Genomic DNA, 12,560 nt, shown 5'->3' on the forward strand with positions numbered 1-12,560 from the left:
GAAGAGCGTGGGGTTATATAGAGATTGCCCAAGATATAATTATTGTGGAGGGCAAAAAGGTAAGAAGGTGTAATTGCAGGCTGAGGTAGGCTTGAACCCAGCTGGGTTTCAGCCTGCTGGTTTCTGAAATTTTACCTGAGCTGACATCAGATTTTGTAGACGTTTTTAAAAGAGAGCAAGACCCAAATCCCTGAAACCAGTATTTTGCTAAACAGCCTTTAGAACCTTGATGTTTATTAAGCATTAAGCAGCATTTAGGTAAAAAGAACTGAAATGTCTCTTTAGGTATTATATTTGGGCTTTTTACTCTGGTAGTATTCTTTCAAATTCTGTGTAATATTTTGCATTGTCTCTCTTGAAATTTTATTCATTCTGGGGATCACAGTCGGTTTTCTTCATTTTTAGGAAGCAAGTTTGCAAAATAGGGCAGAGTTAAGGTGAGACAGATCATGCTTTCTATAAGAAGCCTGAAGAATGTGAAACAAATTCAAGATTCCTTAACTGTGGTTTAATGGTACCACATCCAAGTATGTTGGTTTTCTGCAGTGCCTAAATCATTAAAACAACTAAAAAACCTCTATTGTTGCAGTGTGCTTAGATGGCATGCAGTAACGCTTCAAAGCAGAGGAAGACTTACCTTTTAATGTGATAAACCTGCACTAACTAATACAGCAAGTTTAAAGGACTGGTGATATTTCTTAATGGGGCATGTTAACGCGGAGGGGGTGGGGAGAGAGGGAGGCGTGGAGGCACAGAGAGGGAAGGGGGAGGCGGGGATGAAATGACACTAGTGCAAACTTTTGTTGAAGTATGGATTAACAGAGCTTCATTGTTACGTTAGGTGATGCTCTGTCTATGTAGGCTTGACGTGCATCTGGATTTTGGATATAAAATACATCTTTGTAATGCTCATTTGCACATTCAGACAAGAAAAAAACCTCAGATACAGGTGAAACCCCATTTTTTTTAAGAACTATGGCTGTGTCGATCCATCTTTAAAAAAAAATAACATTGTTGTTGAATGTTAATTCAAGAACTATCATTTCTGTGATGAAATACAGTCTACAAAACATGCAGTAGACCTCACTTGTGCTGCTTGGGATGATGTACCTGTCCTCCAGTAGTGTGGAAGTCCGCACTGGGAGGATGTGTCTCCCAAGCTCACATTTACATCCAGGGGTTAGGGTTTGGGTACTACAGCATGTAATGATACAGAATTGGGAAAAGCAGAGTTTGTGGGAAAGAGGCATTGAATATAGGTCTCTTCCAACCAGATGATTCTATGAATCTTTCTGATGAGACTGACACTGCTGCACAAATGTGCATGTGTATCCCCTTTCTCCTTCCTGACACTTGCTTGTGCTTGCTCGTTAGCTGCTGAGTATGGTTGCATGGTTTCTAGATTACATTGAACTAGAGTCACTTCAGCACTTAAAAGAATAATGGAAGATATCACTCACTGTAAGGTGCCATGTGTCAGATTCAGCAAGGTAATTGTCCATGTGTATGCATTTATCTATGAGAAGTTCAAGCTATGAATCACCATATCTTGAAGACAAGTTTAAGGGCAAGGTTGTAACAAACAATTTTGCAGTAATTGCTCCAGCATTTGGTCTATTATGTGACTGTAAGATAATTCTGAAATACAAATACATTAAAGATGGAGGGGGAAACAGTAAATATACTGTATCTTCTGTGAACGAACACCATTAAGAGGCTTGCTTAAGTGGTTACAAGTGAATATTTGAGTTAGTATATTTCAATCTGAATAGGAAGCACTTGATAGGCCAAAAACGAGATCAGTTGGAGCCATAGTGTGCCTTTCATAGAGAATTTCTATTCCCTGTGTGTTAATGATGTTCAGTGAAGGTGCAAAGGTAATTTTTATTTTACCATATGTAAGACAAAATATTATTACTTACAAACTTTTATTGCTTTATGAGAAATAAACCATAATAAAATAAAAACTGTGGTTTAAGTATCCAGACACATGTGCTTTAGTGACAGTTTTACTGTTAAAAATACTTCTAAAACCTTAGTTGTTGGCCATTTATGGTCATGATTTCATTGCGGAGATAAATCATTCATTTCTGTGCTTTCACCTGTATTCATTACTTTTTTCTTCAGATAGTTTAACCACATTCTGCTTCATAATCAGGGGAAAACATCTTGAAAACTTAGCTAATTTCTAAAGGTGAATAAATTGGGTGTCGTTCCTGCTAAGGAGGGAGTATACATAATTATGTAATTCAGTAAATACAGTCTTTTTTCATTTTACAGGATTGGTCTTTAGTGACTCTGAATCCACTGCATTAGAACAATTTGAAGGTGGCCCTTGTGCAGTGATTGCACCTGTGCAGGTAAGATGCATTTTCTCTAGATACATGGAACTTAAATAATTACTAAAAAAATCACAGATCGGTTGTATTTTGATTTCGTAATTATAATGTGGAGGAGACAAAAAAGTAAAAAGGCAGAGATGGGCTGATTTTGAACTATAATTTTGCAGAAGTGGATTTGTTTGAGAAAATGCATCAGATTGATCCAAGCAGGGGAAACTTTAAAGTCAGGAATGCAGGAGTAAGGGGAGAAGTAAAATGTCAGATATAAATGTAATCCTAATCCTTTCTATGTCTCAGATTCCCTGTCCGTAAGAAGGGTGATATCTGTGTCACAATGGCTGCTTTAGCAAAGTGTATTAGAAATATTTGAAGTAATCGATGATCAAACCTAACAAGGTTTACCATGTAAGAAAAGGAGAAATGTTATACTTTCAAAGTCCTAGTTAGCAGAATAATTGAAGTATGTCAGGTGAATGTGTTTTATTTTGGATACATGCTTAGGGTTTCACTTATGCTTCAGATATGTTCAACCTACTGTGACTGTAATTTGTTTGTTTGTTTGTTTTCTTACTCCATTGAATCTTGTAGGCTAGGTGCATATTCTCTGGAATGCTGTTTCTGGGGCAATTCTGACTGCTGTGTAGATACATGACCTGAAGACTGGATCCTTTCTGCTAGAGCAGTTTGTCTGGTCTGCAACTGCTTTTCATTCTCTTAGGAGCACCTTGTAGAGATAGGCAGACATAGGCCAGATTACTTTTTCTGGTAACCTGTTGTTGACTCCTTAACACACAGATCAAATTCTGCAGGTATATCTAGGTCTGAGTTAGAGGCCTTGTTCACTGAGAGGGGACAGATTAAAGTAATGTAGCAGAATTAATCTGATCATGAACTGAAAAGTATCTGCATCAGACAACTGACATTGTGGAATCATTTGCATCTCTGCTGTGAGTAATGTGGTAGTCATAAAACCTTTGTTACAGTTACTTCAAGGGACTCTAATTGTCTGTCCCACCAGAAGACTTGTAGCAGACAAAGGAGCACCACTCGTTTAGGTTGTAAGCAATCGATAGAAAAATTTTATTATGAATTGCACACTGTAACATAGCTTTTTCTAGTTCTGTGGTCTTAAAACCAGATGTAGCGTGTCTTGTCTCTGAAGTTAGAATTACAGATGTTTTACTTGGGGAGAGTGCAGAGAATAAAGAATAGGAGCATCTGGCTTCTGAAAGGCATTCTTTACCATACCAAATGTTCTTATAGACAGTGGTTTTCCAGATCTCTATGTAGTTCAACTTCCTTGAAATTAAGCAGTTAAAGCACGTTTAAAAGTGAGGTGCGTTCCAGCTAGGGAAGGAGGAAGGGATCAAACGCATCTTGCAGTGCCTACTGTTAATGTGAATTACTAAAACAGCGTGCAAAAGATCTGTGGTGGGAGAACAGGGTGAGTTTGTCAGGGAAGAAGTGAATGTTCAAGCAGCTGTTCTTAAGGTGCTGCAAATACCTGAAACAGAATCTAATAGAGTAATTAGAAAGATCAGGAGTCTGCTTCCCAAAGTCTGTTCTTTCATGCTTCCTTGTCTGTAACTTGGAGCATATCTTTTTTTTTTTTTTTTAATTGCAACATTAGTGCTTGTGGAGAACAAAGCAGGGATATGGAGCTGCATAGGTTTTCTTTAATCTGATCTGTGAATTATGACTTGCAATGGTTAAAAGAGATAGGCTTTTTTTAACTACTAAAGGGGTTTGTCTGAGTGACTAGAATTGTCTTGTAGTACTCATCAGTTACATCACAAAATATTTGTGTCTCCGTTACTGCAGTCCTGTGAGTCTGGAGATATTTACGTAAACATGCACTCTGTGTATTTGAAGTGTACTTGAGATTCAGACTCAATAATGGTGAACATAGATAAGAGGTCACCTTTGTAGTTAGTTTGAATGGGAAAAATCAGTAAACAGTGCGGGCTCAGGGTCTCTTACTGAATGGTGAGCAGCTTGAAAACCTTCTAATAAAATGCAAAAATGCTTTGGTATATAGCTTGTGACATAACGTAAAAGATGATGTTGTCTTTTATTTTAATATTACTTTATGCTTTGATAACAAAAGGCATTCCTTTTGAAGAGGCTTTTTACCAGTGAAAAGTCTACTTGGAGAGACTGTCCAGGTACTGAGATCCCTTTTTTTTCCCTCCTCATTTTATCTCTTTTGATTATATGTAAAGCATGTCCTAGTACAAAGAATTTAAAATATTTTATACTTTCTTTTTGATTAAGTGTGTCCCGTGGCATTTTATGAGGCATACAGTGTATATACTACATGTCTCTAAACTCCTGTTTGTGAGGACTGTACCTGTCCATAGTATTAACTGTGTTTTATAAATATTTGACTGAAATTTATTAGGAAAGGGAGTGGATTCGAAATCCTATTAAAACATATTTTTCTAAAGATAGTTTTATAATTCCTTGGTGCAGTGTAGTCGAAGAGCAATTAACGTTAATAATTACTTAGATAAAAGTAATAAACGTATTTATATAACACTAATGTTTGGAAAAGGTACTAGTAGCTTATATAAGATACTGATTAGCAGCAATAGAACTCATATAGGTTTCTGATCTTTCAGAAGAGGAGCAGAAGAATCTTCTCTGTCATACATTATGTGATATTTTGGAAATGGCTTGCTCTGATAATTCTGAGTCATACTCTCTGGCAACGTGGATAAGAGGAAAATCAACAGAAGAAACTGCTAATATTTCTGAAAGTCCTGCAGAATCTAGTCGTCAAGAGGAACAGCCTTGTAAGATGTATTTCTATACTAAATTATCCACTACTTGGTGAGGTATTACATTGTTTCTGGGGGGCTACTGCTTTTTATTATTGCACGGATGAAGTTTTCACTTTTGTGTTTCCATTAGCAACAGATGGATTTTTGTCTGTTTTAATTAGAGGCATTGATCCTTTTTGTCAAAAGGAATGTACTGTCTTTCACTGGAGTTCTAACATACGTGTTTCTCTTGAATTTTAACCATTTCCATAATCTTTTACATTTTATTTTGTAATTTATTGGGACCTGATGTACCAAAACAGCTTAATCAAATCATCTTCTAGTAGATTATTAGAAATTTTTTGAAGATTAGGAATTTTTTGTTACCTGATATTTGGAAATGTCTTGATTTCTTTATTAGTTACTGACATCAAGGATCTGGTGAACATCATCTGTTGCACTAATATACATCATTCAGTTGTATCTAACTGCTGTGAAGCCAGTGACATGAAAAGATTATCTGTGCACACATGATCGTTGAGATGTGTATTTTAAAATCTTTTCATAGGAGTTACCTAACTGTTGAAAAATAAGCTTCTTTTTTTTTTAGTTTTTGTTCCCAATGTGTCCCTTAAGAAGTATGAAAAACTTTTCACAGGAGATCACGCTTATAAAGGTGCCATCTTTTGATGGAATTTATGTGTTATTTGGCAGTTTGTGACATAACTACAAAGTAAGAATTGTGCAAGTAGATTTATACATGTGCAACTAACTATAGCAATTAGAAGCGCAAGGTAATAATAAGGCAGTTGTAACTCTGAAATTCCTAAATTCTGTGGATTTTTTAGATGTCTCTGAAGCTTTTGCTCATGTTTATGAAGTTTCCTTTGAAGAAAAAGTGAAGCAAGTCTGCTTATCAATTGGCTTCTACTGCCCTGTTTGTTAATATATTGCTTTATTCTAAGGAGGTTTTAGCTGTAGAAAAAGTTGAGCTGTGTTTTTAAAGACACAATATTTGCTCTCAACACCGACACTTAATGAACTAATCCATTCTGTTATATATCTACATGTATCGTATTTCTGTGTAAGACTACAAGTTCTTCCTGAATTGTCCTTAATACCATGGAATGTGCTTAGGATCAGCAGGATACATTTACCATGCACAGTCTGCTTTTATCATGAGCAATGTTAATCTCTTTCATTGTTCATCTTCTAAGTTCCCTACTAGACACTGTATGTACCTCTTGTATGTACTCTACAGTTCAAACAGTATTTCACCTTCCATCCATAATGCAATACTCTGTCTGCTTTAAGATACATCTGTTAGAGTTCAGAATTGTTTGTTTGTTTGTTTTGTTTTTCTTTTCTGTCCTGCTATTTAACTGTATACCAGCTTCTTGCCTGGTTGAGCTTGGGACAAAGATGTGGAGAAGAAGGTATTGCTAATAATGCAGAGTTCTAGTGCTAGTGCAAAGGAATAAATTTACTTCTTCCTTGGTTGCTGTAATCAATAAAAATAGAAAGAGGCATTGTCATAGTTGCTAGAACTTAAGAGATGAGTTACGGGCGGGGGGGGGAGCCTTACAGATACAATTTCACATGGCAGGTTACTGCTATTTGGGACTTGAATATGGGAATATATTTGTAATAAAACCATGAAATACGATTAGACACAGGATGATAGAATATAATTTGGAAGAGTTTCTATACAATTGTATTTCTCATACAGCTCATGTTCTAGAGCTTTTCATTCTTTTCCTCTCCACTAAGCACTGTCTGTATTTAGCCTTGTTTGGGTTATGTATCGCTGCACTTCTCTTCAGGATTTCTACTTCTCTCTCTTGGTTTCAAATAGTAGTTCTCTTATGTTTCACCCTGTTCTGTAGTAAAAGAATGAAACTGCCTATCATCCTGTTGTGTGAACAAAAGGTGGATTTGGGTGCACTTACTGAATGCAATAGCATTTCTCATCTGCTTTTGTAGTGTATAACAGTGACTTCTTGTTGGCCATGCATTGGCTGCAGTAGTGCAAGTTCCCAGGTTCAAAGATTGCTTTATATGATTTAGTCCCTCTAACCTTCTGCTTACAAGATATATGTCCTTGGAGCAGGGTTAGTTCCTGCAAAATTTTCTGCAATTTAGATTAATTGTTTCATATTTCTAAAAAGCATCTTAAAAATACATTTTCTTAAGTCAAGTTTTGCTCTTGGTGACGTAATTTTAGCAGTTCCTTGTAGTTTTTCAAAAGACAAAACTTAACACTCTTAAGACTACTGCTGCCTCATTTCTGAAATAGAAAATTAAAGTATTGTATTGCTGGAGAATTAGTTGTGTTTCCACATAGGCAAATCAAGAGCATCTTTCAAAATAAAATCAGAAAGGGCATAAAAAGCTGTTTCTGGAATTCTTGTGGGAAGAATTGATCAGCAGCATTAGCCATGATGGCTTCAGGTCAATAATGAATTGTTTGCAGGCAAATTCAGTAGCTAGATGATCAGGCATTATTTAAATATTGGCATTAAGTGGCCTTTATCAGAAGTCAGATCTGTCTGGTTTGTATTCCACTAGCAGGAAGATAAAGTCCTTATGGGCAGAGATGGCACTAGAGAATGCTACAATCTTAATATTTCGATGCTATAGAATTTGATGATTACACAACTAGCACTTATACAGGAAGTATAACTTCCTGTTAGTAAAAGAAAATTTAATTTTGAAAGTTTATTTCATCTCCTTGGTTTGGAAATGTTGTGAGGGAAACAAAGGTATAAAGCCTTTTTTGAACTTGGGAAGACACTAATGCTGTATTTTTTTTTTCTGTCTTGAATGTGATACTTGCTGAAGGGTTGCTTATCTATTATTAAAAAAAACAATGAGAATTTAAGAACAGTATGTGTAACACTGTGTAGAATAATACTCCTCATCTGTTTGTAATAAATAAGCACTAAAAGGGGGGAAAACCCCCCAAATTTCAGTAACAAAAATGAGTATCTGAAGAAAAAATACAGCTTGCCTACACTGATAAAATGATTCAAATAATCATGCTTGCTTTTCTAGGAAATAATACTTCTTGTTGACCTGCAAAACTGTCATCTATCATATACATATGCTTGATGACTTTGTGAAAGCCATGTTTTGTCAAAATCAACAGCTTAGTAATGGACAAATATTTTCAAGGCTACACACTCCAGTGGCTTTGTGCTTTTAATAAATCGATTTGTCCAAATAGAAATGTTCACACTAATTTGTATGGTGAAATCTTAATGTTGTGATAAATTAGTTTATACTAATCTGTTAAAAAATTTAAATGTCAAGGGAGGATTAAAAATTTAAAATATAATTAAAGCCTGAAAGTATACTAGCTTGCTATGTGTATCTTGTGTGATTTTTTTTTTGCCATGTGTAGTGCTGAAAAGTGTCTCTTGTGTATAGCTGCCTTGGCTGTCGAAGAGCTTGGCTTTGAGCGATTTCATGCATTAATTCAGTAAGTAATATGTTGGAACATTTAAAATACAATATTTTGAAGTTACACTAATATTCACAGCCCTGAAAGGGGGGTATATTGAAGAACTTTTTGTGTGTTACACATCAGGGTAAAGTTGGATTTCAAGGTTTGTTTTGGGGGTTTTGGTGGTTTTTTGTTGCATTAAAATGGAATATTGTTTTGAGCGTAAGCATTAGGTTTTGAAGTAAAACTGGAGCACTGTAGTGTGTGAAATTGGCCACACCCCATGCATTTCAAATATATGAAAACAGCTAATTAAGAGTCACATTTAAGGTAGAGATATCAATATTTATACACAGTTTTCACAGGTGATTCTGAAATATTTATGATATATATACTGAGAAAAAAAGTCATCTAGTATTTTCCCTGATTTGAGACAACATAAGAAACGTTTATAAAAATGTTTCATCTACAAGACTGATTTTTGTTTTATGCTTTAAACCCTGTTCTCTTTTTGGAGTGTAAATATAGAGCTTACAGTTCTAGTGAATTTATCTTTAGAGGTAACAGCCTTATATTTTCACAGTGAACAGTTGCAATTGTCGTACAAGTAAATCCCCAAGGAGGAAATAAAGACCAACAGAATTTCAGTAAACACTTGAAATGGAAAATGTTGCTAATTAGAACTGAAATAACCAGTGGTTATTCAGTAGTAATAACTATATATAATATAGTTATAGATAATAATAGATAATAACCACTGGTTTTTATCAGTAGTGATTTTAGTTTTTTCTTTAAACTCACCATCATATAAAGAAAAGAAGACGAATATAAAATTTTTGTAACCTTATCTGATCAAAACACTAATTTCCTGCCCTCCGTCTCACTCACCTCCTTGGCCTTTGAACTGTGGTACCCACCCACTTCAACTTTTCTCAGTCTTTCTCACTGGAAAAGAGTGCTCTGGCATATGTCTTTAGAGTGATGACTTTACAGTGACAGATTTCAGAACTGAGTTTGCCTTGCATACCTTGTATGCCATGTGTACTCTGTTGATAACGGGTAGTTTAAAAATCTCAGCTGTTAGCCAGAGTAAACCCAGCTATGGGTATATTTCACAGATGTTTGTTTCTTTTTTAAAGAAACTTTAAAGACTTACTAAAGGTGTGCAAGAAATCAAAAAGAAAATAATATTCCTAAGTTTGTCTTAAGATAAGTAGATTGCGTGATCTTGTTTTAATTACTCAGTAAAAACTAATGTTTGTGTTCTGAAAATGTGATCTTGTTTTTTACTCAGTAAAAACTAATGTTTGTGTTCTGAAAAGCAGTATTAAGCTCTAAATATCTGAAGAAATAGAAAGTGTATTACTTCACTGGAATCTTGATGGATCTTTTAACTTCCTCTGCATTTATTTTACTTTTTTTCTTTTTAAACATATGATCACCTGGTGTTACCTTATTATCCAGGCAGCGACCCTATTATACAACCAGATAGTTTCTCAAATGTTAATGTACCACTCACGCTTTTGAGTATTTTGCTTTTTCTGAAGCTAGAGTCTAAAAAATCAGATTCTTGTGGGAAATGAAGTAATTACTTTGAAAGCCTGAAAGATTGTCTTACCTAGTTAGGTGGGAGGTTTTTTCCTCCATGCTTTATGGACTGAATGTCTTTCAGAAGGCCATAGAATACAAATGTTATTTTGGTGGCATACAGTCTGTTTGCAATTTCAGTAACAGTGTTATCGGTCCAAGCCACTCAGCACTTTCACAAGTGTGTAGAACTCCATGGTTAGTGATTGCATATAAAAACTTACCTTCATTTTTGCACACTGCTCCAGAATTATTTATCTTCTTCTGATGGGTAAATACTAATGATTCTATGGCAGTTAGGCTAACTGCAGAGCAGCTGCTGTGCCATTCTGTATATAACAGCAGATTTAGCTACTTGGACATTTTCATGTTAGGTATTAGTAATTCTTGTTTGTGCTTTGTGACACTATTCTAATGGTTCATCTAAATACATTTTCCTTTTCTTTTGGCTTTTTTTTTTCCTTTAGCAAACGAGCATTCAAAAGCTTCCCTGAACTGAAGGATGCAGTTTGGGATCAATATTCAGTGTGGACAAACAGATTTGGAGTATTGCTTTTTCTGTATTCTGTAATACTGACAAAGGTTTGTGGGTAGTTTGATACGCTTTGTGTGTGTTTTGTTAGAGACAGTTTGATCATGTAAACTTTTTTCTATATAAGGCGAACACTAAACTGATAGACTAAGTAAAATCTAAATAAATGGATGAAATAGTATCTTCATTCATTTTGCAGTATAATTCCAGCATAAAAACTTGAAAAGCTTAGTCTTGATTTTTTGAAGTTTTTCAGGTTTGTTTTTTTTTTTCCCCAATCTGGGAGAATTACAGGTATTGGAAATCCTTTCTTATATGTCCCTAACATCTCTTATCAAGAGAAAGAAGTGTGTTTAGTTATCAATTCATATAAGAACGTCATCCTTCTAATGTTTTACTGTTGCATTCTGTTGTTGTAAATGTTGCAATTCATTCCCTAAGAGACAAAAAAATGTTTGTAATTTTTCTGCAGGGTATTGAAAACATAAAAAATGAAATTGAAGATGCAACTGAGCCATTGATAGATCCTGTTTATGGTCATGGAAGGTAAGCTGCAAAATATGGTTGCTACCACTTGAAATAGATCAGTGGGATAATTTTTTATGTTTCTGTAACTGTTCATTCTTTCAGGAAATTATTGACATTACAACAAAGATTCATTTTTACCTTTTTAATAGCTATAAGCAACACTTAACATACTGTGTCTTTTTTACTGCTTACTCTTCCCCCAGTTCTGAGGAAATGCTTCTCTCGTTGCTGAATTTTCAGAGGAATATTTCTCAAATTCAGGGCTACATTTTTGTATCAAGTTGTTTGTTGAAAGAGTGGAGATCATATTAGTGTCACTGAATTACAAATACACGCTAATTAAAGCAATAAGTTCAAGAATGTCTGCTTAGCTGTCTGGGTAATACAATAATTTTTTTATGCATTAGATATAACTGCTTTTTCAGAAATAAATTGTATATCCCTTTTAATAAGCTATTTATTTTGTTATATAGCCAGAGTTTGATCAATCTCCTGTTGACGGGGCATGCTGTTTCTAATGTGTGGGATGGAGACAGAGAATGTTCAGGAATGAGTAAGTTGCTTCTACTTTACACTTATAACTTTTACATGCTATGAGGCGCTGACCTACAGATTTGGAATGTATTCTATTTCTGTTTTCATAGGCTCGTCGTTTACTGTTCTTTGATTTAGTAGACCTCAAATGGAAATAAAACATACTTAGAATCATTTTGGTTGGAAGAGACCTTTAAGATCATCAAGTCCACCCATTAACCTAGCACTCCAAGTCGCCACTAAACCATGTTGCTCAGCCCACATTTATACATCTTTTAAATAGCTACAGGTCCACCGCTACCTTGGGCAGCCTGTTCAAATACTTTATGACCCTTTTGGTGAAGAAATTTTTCGTAATATCAAGCCTAAACCTCCCCTGGTGCAAACCAAGGCCATTTCCCCTCATTCTGTCATTTGTTTCATGGTAGAAGAGACTGGCCTCCACCTCACTACAACCTCCTTTCAATAAGGAGCAATGAGGTCTCTCCTCAGCCACCTTTCCTCCAGGCTAAACAACCCCAGCTCCCTCAGCCACTCCTCATAGGACTTGTGCTCTAGACCCCTCACCAGTTCCGTTGCCCTCCTCTGGATACGCTCCAGCACCTCAATGTCCTTCTTGGAGTGAGGAGCCCAAAACTGGAGACAGTATTTGTGGTTGGACTCAGCAGTGCCAAGTACAGGAGAACAATCGCTTCCTTGCTCCTGCTGGCCACACCACTGCTGATACAAGCCAGGATGCTCTTGGCCTTGGCCACCTGGGCACACTGCTGGCTCATATTCAGCTGGCTGTCGACCAACACCCCCAGGTCCTGTTCCACCCAGCAGTCTTC

At 35.8% G+C, this 12,560-nt stretch overlaps 1 protein-coding gene across 1 annotated transcript in view; it reads left to right on the forward strand.

The window, feature by feature from the left end:
• Positions 1-511: 511 nt before the first annotated feature.
• Positions 512-12,560, forward strand: part of LOC104493892 (protein FAM188A-like) — a gene marked incomplete at its 3' end in the record, with an annotated part of 26,100 nt that continues 14,051 nt past the window's right edge. The window contains exons 1-8 of the mRNA XM_010136656.1: positions 512-527; positions 2,281-2,360; positions 4,450-4,507; positions 4,964-5,137; positions 8,534-8,585; positions 10,604-10,718; positions 11,141-11,214; positions 11,670-11,749. Coding sequence (XP_010134958.1) covers positions 512-527; positions 2,281-2,360; positions 4,450-4,507; positions 4,964-5,137; positions 8,534-8,585; positions 10,604-10,718; positions 11,141-11,214; positions 11,670-11,749 — 649 coding nt within the window. The remainder of the gene's footprint in view (positions 528-2,280; positions 2,361-4,449; positions 4,508-4,963; positions 5,138-8,533; positions 8,586-10,603; positions 10,719-11,140; positions 11,215-11,669; positions 11,750-12,560) is intronic.

This window comes from Buceros rhinoceros, unplaced genomic scaffold (assembly GCF_000710305.1).
Source record: "Buceros rhinoceros silvestris isolate BGI_N320 unplaced genomic scaffold, ASM71030v1 scaffold3655, whole genome shotgun sequence".
NCBI classification, from domain to species: domain Eukaryota; kingdom Metazoa; phylum Chordata; class Aves; order Bucerotiformes; family Bucerotidae; genus Buceros; species Buceros rhinoceros.